Source organism: Marmota marmota, unplaced genomic scaffold (genome assembly GCF_001458135.2).
Source record: "Marmota marmota marmota unplaced genomic scaffold, marMar, whole genome shotgun sequence".
In the NCBI taxonomy this organism is placed as follows: Eukaryota; Metazoa; Chordata; class Mammalia; order Rodentia; family Sciuridae; genus Marmota; species Marmota marmota.
Genome location: NW_026000211.1, coordinates 25,197,898 through 25,217,454, shown reverse-complemented (window position 1 = coordinate 25,217,454; position 19,557 = coordinate 25,197,898). Strand labels below are relative to the sequence as shown.

General features: G+C 37.3%; 1 protein-coding gene across 5 annotated transcripts in view; it reads left to right on the top strand.

The window, feature by feature from the left end:
• Positions 1-19,557, top strand: part of Palld (palladin, cytoskeletal associated protein) — a 372,211-nt gene that overhangs the window by 164,665 nt on the left and 187,989 nt on the right. For all 5 annotated transcript variants that reach the window (XM_048791698.1, XM_048791699.1, XM_048791702.1 and 2 more), the window contains 2 exons: positions 4,148-4,289; positions 4,794-4,817. In XM_048791698.1, coding sequence (XP_048647655.1) covers positions 4,148-4,289; positions 4,794-4,817 — 166 coding nt within the window. The remainder of the gene's footprint in view (positions 1-4,147; positions 4,290-4,793; positions 4,818-19,557) is intronic.

The window sequence follows — 19,557 nt, the reverse complement described above, 5'->3', positions numbered from 1 at the left end:
CCTCCTCTTCCTTTTCCTCTTCCTCCTCCTCGAGAAAAATTTAAAAATTTTATTGAAAGATGTTTTAAAAGACCAAATAAATGAAGAGATAACACGTTTCTTAGGAACTGAAAGTCTATGAAGAAGTCATTACTCCCTGGCTAATCTATATTTAATGCAAATCTTGCTAAAATTTCAACAGGTTCTTTGTTTCTGTTTATTTGTTTGATACAGAATTTGGCAATCTCATTCTAAAAGTTGTAAAGAAGAAAAAAATAGTTAGGCAACTCCTGGAAAAGAAAAATAGTGTGGTGTTACAGAAGGGATGGGATTTGTCTGAAGAAATGTCAAGATTGTCTAAAGATAGGATGATTATGATATAGGTATATAGGCTGAGCATCCCTATCCTAAATGCTCCAAAATCCACAACTTTTTGGATTTTGTAAAACTATTGTATTGACTTTACCTTCAGGTTATGTGTATAAGGTATTTATGAAAAATAAATAAAATTTGTTTGGCTTGTTCCCATCCCCATGATATCATGATATATATGCAGATTTTCCTTAATCAGAAAAAAATCTAAAATCTGAAACACTCATGGTCTTAAGTAATTTGGATAAAGGATACTCAACCTATAGTATGGCCCTGATACAGGGATGAAAAAATTGATGAGTAATCAGAGTGGAAACCCAAAAGGTACTTCAGTACCTACAGAAACTTGCTAATTGCTCTAGGAAGAATGAATTCTTCACAAGTGAAAAAAAAAAAAAAGGTTAGATTGGATTCCTACATCACACTTTCTGAGGAAATAACTTCCAAGTGACCTAAGGACAAACATGAAAGCAAATCTATAAGATTTCTGTAAGGCAGTAACAGAAAGCACCTGTATTTGTCTTCATGAAGGGAACGATTTGTTTCTAAGCCAGATAGAAGTCAGGCTTTGTTAAAGGTCTGTTCATAAGCAACTGTAGTGGTTCCAGTGAGACATGGGCAACCAAGGATAACAGTTGACAACAGCGTTGAACCTCCCCTCTGAGACAGGCTCTCAAAAACAAAAGGCATGCAAAACCTTACCAAAACTGTAACAGCCAGTGCAGTTTTACTTTGATGCTTAGAACAGGAAGCATTTACAGAAGAGGAGTAGATTCTGCATTAAGTATGTAGTATGTCATTTTGGAATCATCCCCAGCAAGTGTGTCACCACCTACATTGGTAACCAAGGCACTGCTGGTTTCAGGACACCAGGGCCCAACACACCTCTTGGCTTAAAAAAAAAAAAAAAAAAAGTCTCGAACTATGGAGGTCACTAGAGGCACAGCACACACTTCAATGGACAGCCGTAGCCTCCCATGTTCTGGGCCTGGAGCGTGGTACACCTGATTTCTGCAGGGATGCTTCACTCACATTTGCCGCTGCTTTTCTCTTTCATCCTTTGGGAAACTTCTCTCTATTTTGCAGCATCCTTTTTGGGCCTTGGCTCTGGTTTTAGAGGGACTGATTTAGAAAATCATCCTGCTGATCCCCTCCATGACTCAAACTAACCTTGGCTTGGCCACCCTTCCCACCTTCTTTGACCATTCTCTTGACACGATGGTGAGAGTGGATGGTAGGTGAACATTGCCAGTCTAAGAGGAGCCTCCATCTATATCTTCACCTTCCTTTGGAAAAGATTGACAGGTGTCACAGCTTGGCAGAGGCAGAGATGGTGCTCCTGCCTGCCTGCCTGGTGGAGTTGGGGCTTGGCTCTGGCAACAGAGCTGGTATGGACTTTGAGCTGTGACTAGCACAGGCGTGCACATGCAGCCAGGAGGTAGCTACTCCTACGGGGCTTTTCTTCCCTTAGACCCCTCCAAGGAGTCACAATGTCAGGTGAACCTGATGTATGACAACAGATGCCCTTATATGGGTCCCTTGGGGTTCCCAGATCCTGCACTCAATGGATGATCTAGATTATCCGTGCAACCACTGATGGTTGAATCTCGGTCTTTTGAGGGCTTCTCCTTATGGTCCTTAAAGTTCTCCTAATAGTTTACTGTGTTTAGCTATGGCTTTTGCCAAGATAAAAAAAAAAAAAAAAAAGTTTACACTAGGTGGAGCCAGTTTGTTATCCTAGAATAACTATGGAGTTTTGACTGCTTTGGTTCCTTGGCATCTGCCCATTTCTTATATCTCTGAGCTTCCAACACTTAAAAAAACATATATAAACTTAGGAATAAATCAGTCTCCTTTGGTTCTTGAGGTTTAAATAGTCATGCCTGAAAGCTCAAGCATGAAAAGTATTTGGATGCCATTTGTAATCTCCATGAATGGTTTCTTGGACAAGACTGGAAACATTTAATAGGTCACCCCGTAGGAGCTGGACCCCATGAGAGACACCATGCTGTGAACCACTAAATTAGCTCTTCAGTGGACCCAATTACTAAGTAAAACATTAATCTAAAACTAGAGATTTTCTACATTTAAAAATAAGAATGGAGAAGGAATACAATCAATAGTTGATAACCTTAAAATTTTCACTAAAAAAAATAAAGACATGCCTGTTAATTACCAAAATTCTTATCAAACATCAAGTCAGATTTCCCATTACTTTTGTAATTCATCAGCCAACATCATGGACTTTTAGAACTCATAGTGTTTTTGCACACTCATATAGGCCAATTGCCATAGTATTTGTTTTCCCATTTGCTATATGGTTCGCCATGATCTCTTGTTCCCTCAGACAGTTTTTATTTATTCATTTATCTGGTACTGAGGATTAAATACTGAGGTGGATTACTGCTAAGCAATATCCCCAGCATTTTTTATTATTATTTTTTTAAGACAAGGTCTCACTAAATTGCTTAGGGCCTTGCTAAATTGCTAGGGCTGTCCTCAAACTTGCAATCCACCTGCCTCAGCCTCCTGAGTCACTGGGATTACAGGTGTGCACCACCACACCCAGTTCCTAAACAGTTTTAAAAACAAAACACAAAATACCACCACCAAAATGTCCACATACTTCCTAGTGTGAATTTGTTTGCTTTTGTTTATATAGAGATAAGTTATTTCACCATGTTTTAATTAGGAGTTCTATATGCTCTGTATTAGATCCAGTACTCTAGTCAAAAGTTTAAATCACCAGAAAGTTTAAATAGGTCCCATTGTTGTTAATCCTGGAAGAAGAAGATGGAGAAAGAACACGTGGAAGGGAACTAGTAACATCTTGATATTTAATAACAAGTACAGAAATTTACCTCTTTGTATCTATAAAGTCAAATTAATTTCTAATCAGTTGGATTGTAAAAATTGATTGGTGTAGAGTTGCAGAGGGATGAGGAGCAATAAGGGCTTTGGCCCAGAGGAGGAAATGAAGGTCAATAAGGAAGAAGAGCAGCATGTTTTATGAGTTTACTCAGAATCTCAAAATGAGAAAATACCACAATACTTGGCTTAGTAAACCTAACTTAAGAACCTAGTCCTGCAGAAGATGAGGTATACAGGAGAGATCAGGGCATAGGAAAACAAATGTGTCTTTTTTTCTCATCTGGTTTTCTTAAGGAGCTATATTCATTCGGAGTGTGATTGTTTTAAGAAGTTTACCACTCTCAAATGTAGATAAAGAAAAATAACATCAAATTACCATAAACATAGGGCTGGGGATGTGGCTCAGTGGCAGAGTGCTTGCCTAGCGTGCATGAGGCCCTGGGTTTGATCCGTAGCACTGCAAATAAAATAGAAAGAAAATTATCACAAATATAAAATTACCATCCAATTCCACAAATACAAAAGGGTCTATGAAGTTTTTTAAACAGGTCAAAAAATGCTACAGGGCTTATGGTAAACCGTACTAATATTTTGTCATAGAGGTTACAAAAATCTAATTATCAATGGACTTAAAGGCATCCCTGGGTTAATGGTAATTATTTGATGATGCAAGTTCTGCAGGTTTGTTCTGCATTTTACCTAAATCTTGGAGTTTTTATTCTCTGTTTTAAAATTGCTTAAGAACACATTAAGGGGTAGGGTTGTGGCTCAGTGGCAAAGCACTTGCCTAGCATGTGTGAGGCTCTGTGTTCGATTCTCAGCACCACATACAAATAAATAAGAAATAAAGGTCTATCAACAACTAAAAAAAATCTTTAAAAAGAACACATTAAAGTCTAAGAACAGTATTTTCCTTGAATTTCAGGAACTGCAAAACACAGCAGCCTCAGAGGGCCAGGTGGTGGTCCTGGAGTGCAGGGTCCGTGGAGCGCCCCCTCTCCAGGTCCAGTGGTTCCGGCAGGGAAGTGAAATCCAAGACTCTCCAGATTTCAGAATTCTACAGAAAAGTAAGGAGAGAGAGACTCATTCTTCCAAGTCTGACCATTTTATTCTCTCTGGTTTAGGGAAAACCAACAAGGACTGAGTCATTCTATTGATTTCCATTTTTAAAGAGGGATGAGACCAAATAATCTACAATATGTGTGGTCCACTAAGTTAAAGCTGTGGCCCCACTGAAACTGATGAAAGATATGTATTCTTACTTTAGGAAGAATGCACACATATATTTGAATTCAAAATTGGGCAAATATGTAGGTTTATATGTACATAGCCCATCTATATTTTTTAGAACATTCTGATATTACTGGAATTTGAGTATTCTATTTTTGTAGAAATATACAGTGACCTGCTATCCCTTTAACCCTCCTTTTTGTATTATGGAGATTGTCTATAACATTTCTGCAGATATGCCGTAGACAAGATAAAAGGAAAAGAAAGCTAGGTTTTTTATTAAGGAACCCTATTGTAACATTCTGTTCTTATTTTTTTTTTTTTTCTCATGCGGAAAACAGAACCTAGATCGACAGCTGAACCTGGTAAGCATTTGCTTTCTTGGAGGGTTAATATATCTTGTGGGTCTCAATAGATCTTTGTTTCTGTTTTAAAGCCATAAGCAGAACAATGTTTTTGCAGTTCCCTGGAAATGTGAGACCCCCTCAAAGACAATATCTTCTTTATCGGGGTTCTGTATGCTGCCTTTTACATCAACTTCTTTATTAGTAAAACATTAGGTGCCATTCAGACAAGGAGGTCAAGCTCAGTGACTTAGGGCTTTTATACTCAGAAAGAAAACCGAGCTAATGATTTTAAAAGACCTCCTAAAATTCCATTAGAAAAGAGCAATCTCCCACATCCTTCTACTGCCCAAAACCGGGGATCAGCTAGACTGCAGCCAGGGATCAGCTAGACTGCAGCCAGGGATCAGCTAGACTGCAGCCTTAGAAGTGCGTCTTGAATAGGAGCCGCCCAGTGGACCTGCAGGCAGCTCTCATTTATGTACCCTGAGCCATACATAAACTTTTACTGTTCTACAAGCATCAAGAAAGTCATCTTGCCCTAGGCTCTCTCTCAATGACCTCATTGGATCTCATCAGAGTGCTATGTGGTCCAGAAGCCTTGGGGCCAGCTGCTCCCCAGCCTCCCGCCTCTTGCATTTTTATGACCCCTCAGGGACTAAAAGATGTTTGTCCAGGTATTTCCTAGTGCATCCTCCTCTAGACTCTATTCTTTTGTATTTTTCCCGTCAGCAAAGCACAGTTTCACTCATTTTTTTTTTTTTTTTAACAAAGGGCAGAAAAGCAAGTCATTTCCGTTTCTGCCCTGGGTGCTTCTGCTCCTATGTGGAACAGAATTCGCCATGTGTGCCTTGGGCACCATGACCTTGCCCTGACCCATCTTTGGGAGCCTGAGGTTTTCTGTGGGCTACTGCAGGTCAGGTTGCTGTGGTCAGCCCCTGACCTCTCACATCTGAGTATGGGGTCTTTAAAAGCAGAGCATGTTCCTATTAGGGACCAGGTTTAAAGGATGCTTCTCCACATTTTTTTTTAAAACAACTGGAATTGATCTGCTGCCTTCTGAGTTACAACTAGAGCATGTCACCCCACTCAGTGTGTCAGTTGCCACATCAAATGCTATAGTCATTTTCCAGACTGGAAATATACCACTTTCTATTTTTTCTGTGATATGTCTTTGTATAAAACTGAATAATGCTAGTTCCCGTATGCATGGAACTTCTGAGACCAAACTTACTGCATGAGCTAACATGGAAATCCTATAGAGAGTTGGGGCACATCTTTTGTATTTACTGTTTCAAATAGCAGTAGATAGATAGATGACAGGTAGGTAGACAGGAAAGTAGGAACCAGGTATTGCTTTTATTTATAAAAAATAGTTTATTATATATAACAGATAATTATGTCTTTTAATGCTTTATGCACATATAGGAACGAAACCTTGGGTCCCAAATTCTAGAACTATTGCTTCTAGGATGGATTAAGGCTGCTTTTTGTATTCTGAACAAATTTATGCAATTCTGTCTTCTTCACATTATTGTTCACTCTCACCATCTAATAGGTGATGATTATTTTTTTAATGTCTCCAATAATCTACATTGGAAAATCAGCAGCTAACCAACATCTGAAAATGCAAAACATTGTATATAAACTGCACAGTTTAGTTTGGCATATGTGCATTCTTGAACATCAAAACCCTGAGAGTACACTAAGGAGGAATCAGTTTGGATTTGGAAATGTCTACTACCCTCTACCCACATCCCTCACCCCTAATCTTATAAACACCCCCTTCTGCTTCAGTTATGATTTTCTCTTTTGTTTCTAAAATATTGATCATAAATTATTTAATAAAATCAGTCCTAAGCAGCCTCCTGAAATCACCAGGCCTCTAGAACTTACTGAAATGCCTTTTCCTTTAACATGGCAAAATCATGAAGAAAAGTACAAGATATGGAGGATCTTTCTTTTAAACCCCACATCCTCACAGTGCATGACACTTGGCTATATTTTTTTATTTTTATTTTTTTCTTTAGTTATATCTGAAAGCATTTAAGAAAACAGACTCCTCCATAACAACCACTATAATAGAATTTGCTAAAAGCAAATATTTCAAGAAAATTTGTCAATACAAGAAAAAAAAAAGAAGATAGTTGGGAGCTATTAAAAACAAAACAAACCGAACACAACACATTTTCCCTGACCTATGGTAATTTCTCCACAATTGTCTTCACCACGACAGTCCTAGAATGGCTCCCTTCTCTTTCACAGCAAAGAATTAATATGCCCTGCTTCAGAAAGTCTCCAGTGAGCATGTAGTGTTAAACAGAATTCATGGTCACGTTTTTTTAAACAACAACAAATAAATTAAACACAAGAATGACTTCTCCTATGACTGCTTATGTGAGTTGATAGGAGTAAGAACTTTAGCACAAGGAAAAATTAAAGCATATTTGTGGTTAAACAAAGTTTTGGCACATCTAACAAAGCTAAGAATGGTTCTCTTACTGATTGCCAAATGTTTTCCTAACATTGACCTTGAAGTTTTTATGTCAAGAGGAAAACACACACACACACACACACGAATAGACTGTTTACTTTCCTTAAATGACCTGATTGATTATTTTGTCTAATGGACCACTGATGTATTCCACCATATAGTGTGGATGTAGGAACTGGTCTGATAGCTGCTTTTTTTAGCCACTGTTGAGTGGAAAGGAGAAAAACAGACATGACTACAATACATCTGAGGCAAGAGATAAATTTTATAGGACTAGGTCTGTGATGTTTTCCAAATGCTAAAACATAAATAGCCTTTGAAATTCAGGAAACTATTTAAACATCAGATTTTATTACCCTCTCTTCCTCCTCTGACACAGCCTCTCTTTCCTGCTCTCTCTTCTCGCTCCCCCACCTTCTTCCTTCCCTCCCTCTTTTCTTCTCTTACTCCATGTCACTCCCTCATCCTTTTTATCTTCTTTTTTCTTCTTCTTTTCACTCTCTTTCCTTATTCATGGGCAAGATGATTTTAAAGCTCTAAAAATAAAACTGAAATCCCCTCGAACCTAGATGTTGCCCCATTAGGGTTTAGATATCTAGATAAAGAAGGAAATAGCAGATTCCTTCCCCGTGCATTTGTACAAGTGAAACAGGTTTTTCTTGTCACTACTGTGTTGTATCATCTAATGTGTTTTACACTCCCCTCTCTGTCTAGACAGAAGTCAGCTTGCATCACAGGTCCTTTCAGACTGTTTTGTGACTTAATAGCTAGTCAGCTTACTTAAGACCAACATCCGTTGTCATATTACCTGCCCTGGCCTTCTTCTTTGACATTGTGACTTCACACTGATTGAATCCTTCAAAGACTGGTCTGGGGGTGAGGGGAAAGGAGAATCATTTGACAGATGTTAATACTCAGGCTCTTACTCAGCCGTCTGGAAAGAGCCACAAACCGTATTGAATTACTTTTGTAGCATTGTCTGATGGCATGCAAAATTAAAACCACAAAAGAAGTGTCTTACTGGTTGGAGAATTATCAAAGGATGGTACCTCCTACTTTCAGCATGAATCTCCGACTCATCCTCTATCTTATATAATGGAGTTTGTGTTTTGATTCTGTGACTCAGACTGTGACATAAATTATACTTAATTAAACGCACTAAGGCACTGAGTGGTAGGAAGGCAGTGGTGGAGTGTTTTCTGAGATCTCAGCAGATTGTGCACAGTTTAAAACTTAATGCAAGTTCTAGGTGAGGATAGTAGGTTGGACAAGAGCATACAGAACAAACATCGGCCATCTAAAACCTGTGATTCACAAACTGTGTGATGAGGTACCTGGTATACCTCTCCATACTATAGGGATGCTTAGGTATATTTGAAATGTTTGATGCAAACATGTCAAATCTGACATCTGACAGGACACAATGACTGGCCTAAAATAGTACAAAATTTTAACTTTGGATCGCTATACATTCTTTTCTATGACATCTGTCTTTATGAAACTGAGTTTTTGATGAGTGTATGATGTGCAGGTAACACACGAAAATCTACGTTAAACTATGAAATGAGGCCAGCTGTGTCCTCAGAAGAGGTACTCTACCAACAAATGTGCTTATCTATTTTGTTATTTCGTGGTTTTTTAAAAAAAATGATTTCTTAATTGTGGTTATTTAAGAACAAAATAATAATTTGTTTCTTTAGATGCATGTTTATTTTTTCAAACAGTACTTAACTTGTTCAGACATAAATACTTATTAAATTCTTTGGAAATAACTACCTAATAAATGGAACACTTAGGTATGTCTGATGGCTTTAAAAAGCAACATAAAAAAACTTTGGAGCCATTCAGGATCCCATGATCCATGAAAGTTTGGTTTAGTCTCTGGGAGGAGGGAGGAAGACTCAAGGCCTACCCCACTTCCAGCCCTCTTCCTGTACTCACCCTCTGGAAAACTGGCCTGTGAACTTTGTCTCGCTTGGCAGAGACCAAAGCACTCTTCTCTGGACATTCTGAACATCTCAAGAGAGAGAAGGAAAAAAAAAAAAAACACAGATAATGATTTGGAAGATTGTCCTGCAAAGATGCCATCTAGATTATGCTACGGGAAAGCCAAGGTTGACAAGTTCCTCTGGTACAGTCAGAGCTTCTAATCAACTCACAATCACGAAAAAAAAAATCCTAAACGTGGATCATAGAAAAGGAAACAAGTAACTCCCCTGAAAGCAACTTGGGAAAAACAGCCTTACAAACACAGAAGAAAATGTAAAACAAAAACAAATCTCCCCTCAGATGGATAAGAAAATCATCAACCCAAGATATAAAAGTGAAAAGGTTTTAAAAAAAAAAAATGTGAGGGATGAAAAAAAATTGGTCTCAGAGATGTAAGTTGAGGACATGTCCCATAAAGTAGAGCAAAACAATAAAAAGGGAGCTAAGAGAAAACAGGTCAGAAAGAGGAGTCAGAGAATCATGGGGTTCCAGGGGGAGAGAAGAAAGAAGGGGAGGAAAGGGATTGTCAAGGAAATATTTTTTTCAAAATTTCCCAAACTGAAACCTACCAGTTTTCAGATTGGAGGAAAATAAAAACCCACCAAGTATTTGGTGTGTAGAACAAACTCAGAGCTGGCACATCATCATGAAATGTATGATATCCAGGACAAGGAGATCATTCTGCAAGTGCCCAGGGAGAAAACATCAGGTTACATTCAAACTGTTAAGATCAGAAAGGGTTAATTAAGCCTTCTTGGTAGCCACACTAGACACAAAGAAACAATGAAGCAAGACCTGCAGAACTCAAAAATAAAATTTTACCTCCAACTTAGATTTCTTCCCACCACCAAACCTTTTAGTTCTATGGGAAGATCTAGTAAAACTAGTTTCAGACTTGCAAGGTCTCAAGAAGTTTCCTCCACAATCCTTTATGGAGGATGTGCTCTATCATGGCAAGAATTAACCCAGAAAAAGCAAGATGTTGATACGGGGACTAATAATCAGGAGATCAAAAGGAATTCCCAGAAGGGTCACAATCCAGGCATCAGGAATGAAGGGCAAGTCCTGATTGGTACAGTGTGACCCCCAGAGACAAACATAAGAGGCTTTCATCTCCAAGAGGTTCCTTGCCACACCCCAGCCTCTTTTACTCTGATGACAGAATGGCTGGGTTATAAACCAGACTGAATTGTCCCTACTTGACTGACTTGCTTTTTTCCCCATGCACTGCCCCCTGGACCAGTGGAAAACCCTCATTTCACCCCACAGAAGTGATCTGCTTTGACCCAGTCTCAAGATCTGGAATTTAGTTGACTATTTTTGAGTTTAGAAACAAAAAAAACAGCAATGTCCACTCCACCACTGATTCCTACCAGCTGTTCAATTTCCATCCATGCCAAGCCCCACCAGGCTGGCCTCCTGTCATGAACCCGGTATTTCTCAGGACCCACTGATCACCTTGCTCACTGAGTACCCCGTGGGGTTTTGTAACTTTCAAGGAACTTGAAGCTAGTTTATAGCTTTTTTCTAACAATGGTAAGATTGCCCTCTTGTTACACAGATATATGCTTGTAACCCAAGTTTTTAAAGTTAAAGGATTTTTAAGGATATAGACCAAGGTGGTAAACATATTAAAGAAAATTAAAGGCATTTTTATCTCAAAAGAAGGAAGGTTAAATTGGCGAGGACATGCAAGGCATTTCTAAAGCATTAGTAATATTTGATTTCTTAGATTTGATAAAAACAGGGTTCATTTCTTTATTATTCCTTAAACCATACATTTTTAAATAACCTTCTACCTATATGATACAATCCACAATTTTTAAAGATCTTTAGGAAATATTAATGCAGGCATTTCATTTACTCATGCTGAATTTCATCTTGTTGATTTTAGCCCAGAGTTCTTTTATCAGTTGTGTTTGCCAAACCATGTGGTTTGAAAAGTAGAAGCTGGATGTCTTGTTAGTTATTCTGGACACAAAAGAAGAAAAAAAGGCTGTGAAGGAAGATATGTATGAAAATGTCCCCTCAAAACCCAAGGGACCTAGTAATCTTATCCTTGCTGCCTGGTCGTCATTTTATGAGTTTCCGGAAAAAAAAAAATGGTTTTTGTTTGTATTTAATCAAGTGTTAAGTACATTCTACATTCGGGAACTTGAATGAAATTCAGGATTGCCTTATGGGAGATACTACCATAATTAAGTAATTTTTAGGTAACTGTAAAAAGCAGAATTTATTACCAATAAAAATAGTTTCTGACTTAGTAATTTATTATATGTCATCAAGTCAAAACCTCAGGAATTTAAGCTTAGGAAAATTGGATTAAAATAAATCATAATTAAAGTTGTTAATAACTTTAAATTTTTTCATTTTGCGGGAGACAACTTTTTAGTACAGATAAGTAAGTCTCTAACTCCCTTTATTTGACAGAAGCATTCATTTCCTGATTTCTACTCCCAACCCAAATTTATTTTACAGATGTCTTAAAGGTCTTTGTTCAAGTAAGATGCTACCAGATGAAAATTCAATAGTACAAACTGGTTCATCTCATTTCCCCACGGCTTTCTTTATTTTTATAATGTCAGAACCACACAAGCTGTGATGCATCTTTCAACAAAACACAAGCCATTGTCACAGTTGGATGCTGCTTTTTTTAAGAGACGAAAAACTGAACAATCTTTGGGACATTTAATTAAAATTTTAACTAGTAACATAACATAGCAATGCATGAATGACTAAAATAATATCCCAAAACTTATTTTTTTTTTCTTTTTTGAAATAACGTGAACTATGTAGGTAATTTCTCCCCCCATCCCCCCGCCCCAGTACTAGAGATCAAACCCAGAGTCTCAGGCTCACTGGGCAGGTACTCCACCACTGAGCTACATTCCAAGTTTTTTGTTTTGTTTTGTTTGTTTCTTTAAATCTGTAACTTTTCTAAATGCTCAGTTGGCTATCAACTGAATACCTTATGTTACATATAGAAGTGATCCTGAAAAATCGTATGAAATGAATTTTGTCTAATCAAATTTGAAACACACAAAGGAAGACACATAGCTTGTAGGAGCATCAGTCTCACTGAGAATTCCTTTAGAAAACAGATTTTTGTTAAGAAAGTATTTTTCCTTCAATCTAAATTTTAGTCATGCATTTATTCAAAAATGACTATGGATAGCCTGCTGTGGACTAAATATTGAGAATATATAGCCATTAACAAAACAAATGGCTTCTGTCCTCAGAGGTTATCTTCTAGTCCCGGGACCAGAAACTAACAAACTAATCACCATAAATTATTTAACTATAGTTTTGATAGATGTCACCAAGAAAAGTTTGCCATACTAAAATCTAACCAAGTCTAATCAAAACAGAGGATTCTCTGAGAGATGAATATTTTGGGTTTTGCTTTTTTGCTTGTTGGTTTGATACTGGGAAACAGACCCAGGGGTGCTTAAACAATGAGCTACATTCCCAGTCCTTTTAATTTTTTCTTTTGAGACAGGGTCCTACCAAGTTGCTGAGGGTGGCCTTAAACTTGCAATCCTCCTACACAGTCACTGGGATTATACCCAATTTGGAAAGTGATGTTTATGGGGAAATATAAGGCTGAGTAGGAAATTGCTAACTACTCTAGCATAGGGGCTTAGGGACATAAAGGAATGTGGCTTCCCAGGGTGCTGCCTAAAAGCTCCAGCACTCAGAGCTCAGAAAGCATAGAGCCCAGAGACACAGAGCCAGTCAGCCTGGCAAAAAGCAGGACTTTGTACACCACAGAAAGGATTCTGAATTTATCCTGTAGTTCATGGAAGGATGGGGAAATAATAAAATTTCATTCTTAAAAATTTCATTCTTCAGAAGTGGCAATCTCAGGTTTTTTTTTTTTTTAAGATAGCATAACTAAAAGAACCACAGAATCATAGAAAAGCATCAGAAGAAAGTATTTAAAATTCATCAAAATCAACACTCCAAGACTGCTCTGTGTCATCCCGACCCGATGAAACTTCATGCTGTTTTCAATTGGATGTGTCAAGGCACTGAATTATGTCTGTATTTTCAGTGAGCACACTCTTGGGCACTGAACAGGCAGTAGCTTTCCTAAATGTCTCCAGAAACCCTGCTCTTCCAGGTATAGAAAACCGAGGGTTGAGAGAAGACCTTTCCAGATACCCCAAGTCCTGGGAAGATAGTATAGGGACCTGTAATATGGCCTCCCACTCAGAAAATACCAAGGTGGGAAGGTTTACTGCTCCCAGCAGCACTACCAAGAGGGAACAATGTGGCTGTTATGGTTTAGGTATAAATTGTCCCCCCAAAACTCCTGTGTTAACACAGGAATATGCAGAGGTGAAATGATTGGATTGTGAGAGCTGTAATCTAATTGGTTCATCCTAGTTTGAGTGAAGTAACTGGGTGGTAACTGTGGGCAGATGGAGCATGGCTGGAGGAGGCACTGGGGTCTGCCCAGGAAGGGTTTTTCTTCCTGTGGTCCCTCCCCTGACCCCGCTCTGCTTCCTGGCCACCAGCAAGCAGCTGTTCTCCGCCATGATTTCTGCCTCATCTTGGGCCCAGAGCAATGGACTCAGTGGGCTATGAACTAAACCTCTGATTCCATAAGCCAGAATAAACTTTCCCTCCTCTAAGTTGTTCTTGTCAGGTGTTTTGGTCACAGCGACTCAAAGCTAACACAGTGACATTCCACTGCTTGTGGCCCACTGCTCAGAGGACAGCCCCTGTGGGAGGGCGTTTTCTAAAGCCCCATAAGAGCAGACTGTTCATTTCTTCTTCTACCAGCAGGTCCACATTATAAGGTACTTCGGCTCAGCTTACATGCTAATCCAGTGTGTCTGATACCTTAGAGGACATATTGCCCATCCGTGATTTATTTGGATAATGAGGAGGGTAATTAGAATTTTCAGCATCAGGAAATTCCCAGTTTCCCTGACTTAAATCTTTCATTACCTTGCTCTGCATCAGGTTCCTTGTGTCCTTAACTAGGAAAAAATGCAGAACAATAAGAGAGGTTTTATGGTCTAGGGAAAAATAGCACACCTGTAGGAGACAGACAGCCTACCTTTAGCATTTGGGCTGTAGCACTGTTAGACATGACCTTGAGAGAATCACTTTGGACCAAACCTGAAGAATTGAGAGATTTGGGCTAGTCAGTCTCAATTCCCACAGAGCACTAATATCCAAAGTTTCCTTTACCCTTCTCTGGTTGAGTCCATGTTTAACTGACTCTTGTAACCATATGTATTCAATTTAAAAATTCCTAGTCTCTTGTACCTTTCCAGTTACATCTCACTTCCCAAATGATTAATCTTATGTGAAGCTCCAACTTGAATTATTTCCACACTTTCTATCTTCCTCTGCAATTGGTAAGCCAAGAACTGTGTACAGTATTGTCAAAAAACACAGGATTACCTCATGCTTTCTCTGTTATTCCAGTTTTCCTTCTATGCAGTGAATTAGATAATAATTGTGTTCTTAAAATGTATCAGGCTCTCAAGCCTGTGCCTAGAAACCCTTTTCATAATATGTCAAATAGGATTAAGTGGACAGTTTTTTTAATCAGGAACTGTACTAGTTATTATAGGGCATTTGTTGGGGGGTACCAAGGACTGAACTAAGGAGCACTTGACAACTGAGCCACATCACCAGCCCTGTTTTGTATTTCATTTAGAGACAGGATCTCACTGAGTTGCTTAGTGCCCTGCTTTTGCCGAGGCTGGCTTTGAATTCACAATCCTCCTGCCTCAGTCTCCCGTCCCACTGGGATTATAGGCCTGGCTGGGGCATTGTTTTATAACAGCTGATCATGACCCATTACAGTGGACAGTAAACACCATTTGAAAACATAAATAAAATTAAAAAGTAGTAGAGTGCTACTAATATTTGGAGAAGTCCTTATGGCGTGTGTGCACGCACACGCGCGCGCGCACAAACACACACACACACACACACCTTATACCTGTACATGGGTTGAACATAAAATGTATCTCCTTCTGTGAGTTCTAATAAAAAATATATCAAATCCATTTTTTTAGGGCAAAGTCTTCTATACTTTCCTCAAGATAAAAATCATCTGGGAATCATGTTTTAAAAAAAAAAAATTCTTGGCCTCAACCCAGACCTGCTGAATCAGAATATCTAGGGGAGAGAAAAGGATGCAGAAATCAGTATATTTAACAAATGCAACAGCTGATTCTTATTGTCAAACAGATCTGGGAAACATCACTATGAATGAGTTGAGATTCAAAAGGTTAATAATAATCTAGACCTAATCTGATAAAGAGTTCCCCTTCAAAAAAAAGTACACAAACTTATTGAGGAGATAAAGCACCTTAGCCTTAAATTTAGACAAATTTAAATAATAGCTATCGCTACATCTTGGACTTACATCAAGGGCCAAATGTAAGATAGAAATAAATCTAGAGTAACACAGTATCCCTCCTATTCCATAGTGGTAAATCAATGTTTTTCTATCATCAAGTATTTCTTCGTCTTTCTAAATAAAATCACTGAATCAGAAATATTAAGATTAAGTGTAAAATACACTTCACAGTTTAGCAAAATCCATGGCAATTCCCCAAATCCTGCAGTACATCTGGAGATGAGGGACCTTTTGCACTGATGGAAATGCTAAGGTGTGAGGTGAGCATGCCCGAGGTTAGCATCTTCCCTGCCTATTCCACCAGAGCTGCCCGATCTATGGGGTGTGGTGTTAATCTGAGCATTATGGAAATACAGGATTTAATTTCTACAGAACCATATGTAACCTATGTTCAAAATATATATGTTTTCTTTTTGCTATTACCAATACTACAGCAACTAGAAATAAGTGTCCTGCTAATATTAAACCAAATGGACTTAATTGACTTTGTTTTCCACTTAGATAAACACTGGGAAAGCCAGAAAATTGTAAAGAGTGTTGTGTATTAAGCTGGGGATATAGCTCAGTTAGTAGAATGTTTGCCTCGTATGCACAAGGCCCTGGGTTCAATCCCCAGAACCGAAAAAAAAAAAGTGTTGTGAGTATAAGCTACATTTACACTGAGTATACAAAACATCTCTTAAAGGTCTATTTTGATCATAAAATTTAAAAATATACCTTCTGTTTTTTAGTGATGAGACATGAAAGGAACTATCAAAGCCAGTTGCCATCCGTATGAGTCAGGTGTGCTCTCAGTTGCTCTAAATAAACTACCTGCTGCAATGCAACCCAGTGTGAGCACATTTTATTATCCCAAAGCATGTTTCAGGTAATTGTGAACAAACGAGGGCTGAGTTCTTATGTTATCAGTATTTTTCACAATTGATAGCACCAAAAATCTTCAGTGATACCCTGATTTCAGTAAAAAAAAGAAAATCATTTTGTTTTCTTTGAAACAAAGTAACATCATTAAGAACTTAAAGTATATTTTAATTGAAATAAATGCCATGGATCTCTTTTGAGATTATTGGACCTTTTGTGCTTTCCATACGTAGAAACACAAATGAAAAAAAAATTAAGGACAACCTGAAATCATCTAGCCTTTTATATGACTGGATAATTCTGTTGTCAATCTATAATAAGTTACAGTGTACAGATATTAGTGGAATTATATATGCTTAAGTTTCCACTTTAAATTAAAACTGAAGCCTCATGAAATTTATAACATAATTATTTAAAAAGTAGAGAATCCTATACCTGTTTGTTCCTTTTACCTTTTGTACCATGTATTTGCAACAAAATTTGTACCATATATACTTGTCTTGTGTATTTAAAAATATAAAATATGCAATTTTTTAAAATGAGAGCAAGATCTTAATAAAAAGGAATAGGAAGATGATTCAGGAAACTATGTTTGGTTTTGTCTATAGATTCAGTAGGAAGGGTTGCAAAGCTATTGAAAAGAATGGGAGAGAGGAAGTAGAGATGATTCTAGGATATTTATAGTATATCTAATATTTTGTCCATTTTAAAAGATATCATATAGTCAACTAGATCTGTAATGCCTCCAGAAGTCAGAAATAAACACCAGAATTTTTTATTTTCCTCAACAATTTTTTAATTGCCTTAAAATAGTAATTCTATATTTCCTATTTCCATCTTATATTTCAAGAAATGTTTGCAAACTAGCACTTTCTAACGAGCATTTCCACTTGCAACTGACTTAACTGCCTTTTAAGACAGTACAGTTTTGTAGGAAAGAGAAGGAGGCCTAAAAAATATCCTTGTGGCACGTGGATATTAAGGGTGTGGATATTAACTTTGGGAGTTGAAACAGGTCTGGAGATTGTCTAATTCAAGTTGTTTCAGGAGGACATGCCTTACCCATAAAATTACAAAAACTTGAGTTATTATTTCATACCTGCTGCTACTAAATATTAAGACAGTATCCTCAAAAATACTCAACAAGTAGATGGATGAATTCTGAAAAGTTAGAGAAGCTGTTCATAGAAGAAGTTTCCAGACTTTATCTCATACATTTTTCTCTCTTTTTATAATCCTTCATTAACAAGTTTCTCCATTCATTTAATCGAACTTCTTCCGTTTGCAATTATAGCCCATTTATTCTTGTTCCTCAAGAAAGAGACTATTTGAGCAATATCTTCCTTGTATTCATTTCTTTACATTTATGGTACCTATCACAATGTTTTATCTAAATTCTCTTTCTTTTTTTTTTTTCTTTGTACTGGGAATTGAAGCCAGGAGGGATTTACACTGAGTTATATCCCAGTCCTTTGAAAAGACTTTTTTATTTGGAACAGGGTCTTTCTAACTTGTTGAAAATCTCGATAAATTACTGAGGCTGGCCTCAAATCTGTAATCCTCCTGCCTCAACTTATAGGCATGTTCACCTGGATAAATTAGCACTTAAATGGACGAATACTTAATATGTATTTCATTACTCTTTATTGTGATAATAAATATATAGTAGTAAATCTACCTTCTTAAAATTTTAACTGTACAGTATAGCGTTGTTAATTATGCACACATGTTGTACAGAACTCTAGAACTTTTTCATTTTGCCCATCTGTAACTCTGTATCTGCTGAACAATCTCCCCTCACATACCCCCAGACCCTGTCCACCACTACTCAACTTTCTGCTGCTAAGGGTTTGACTACTTTAGATACTTTGTAAGTGGCATCTTGGTGTCTTTGTCCTCCTGTCATTGTTCTTTACCTTTAACTCGATCATTTCATTCCTTTACTTATTTAGCTTTTTTATTTACTCATTTTTGTGTTCTATATTGGACCTAGTTTTTCACACCCCATTTAAACATCAAATTGAATAATATACTAAAAGAATAAGGTGTGTGTTTCCATGATTCTTACAAATTTAAACCAGTATTAATATATCTGAGAAAAAAATTAGCCTTGCCCTATACCACATGGTAAAATCTCTATAAGCACTGTGATTCCTAGATCTTTCCATAGGAACATCACATTTTGACATGAAGGACTCCTCCATTTTTAGTGCTTAGCAAAATCTTAAGTATGACCTGTTAACTAGATTATCCTCACCATAGTCAGGAAAGGGAATGGGAAAGGTTTAGGGGTAGCTCAAGTGTGCAGTGGGAAATAGGCTAATACTTAATTATGCCTAAAGGCCATATTAGAGGATAATACAAAAATATACATATCTGATCCAGGAATGCTACATCAAAAACTATATACTTTGATAATATCTGGATACATTTTCAAAGGATAGATACACTCATTTTTTGTCTAGAATTAAATACATGAATGTTTAAATTAATATGTATTTCATTACCCTTTATTGTGATAGTAAATAAATAGCATGAAATCTACTTTTGGGAATAAGATTATTAATGGGCATACTGCATATAGAAGGAATCAAAAGATAAAAAAGAGACATTTTACTTTTCATTTTATGCTTTATATTTTGTATTGCTTGTTTACTTTTATGGTTTTTTACTTTACATGTAAAAATTAAAAATATCTGAAGATCTCATTTTTTTATTGGTTGTTCAAAACATTACATAGCTCTTGACATCTCATATTTCATACTTTAGATTCAAGTGGGTTATGAACTCCCATTTTTACCCCATATACAGATTGCAGAATCACATCTTGATTCTGAAGATCTCTTTGACCAAAAAAGAAAGTTTTTATCACAAGGTAGCACTTTCACCCACAATTAGTATGTTTTTCTTCCAGCGTTTGAAACATATGGTATGTCTTAAGACAGATTTGTTCATTTTTGCTATTGATAGTTGAATGGAGGGAAAAAGCATCACTCTGCAAGCCCAAAAGTTTGCGCTTAGGATGTGAG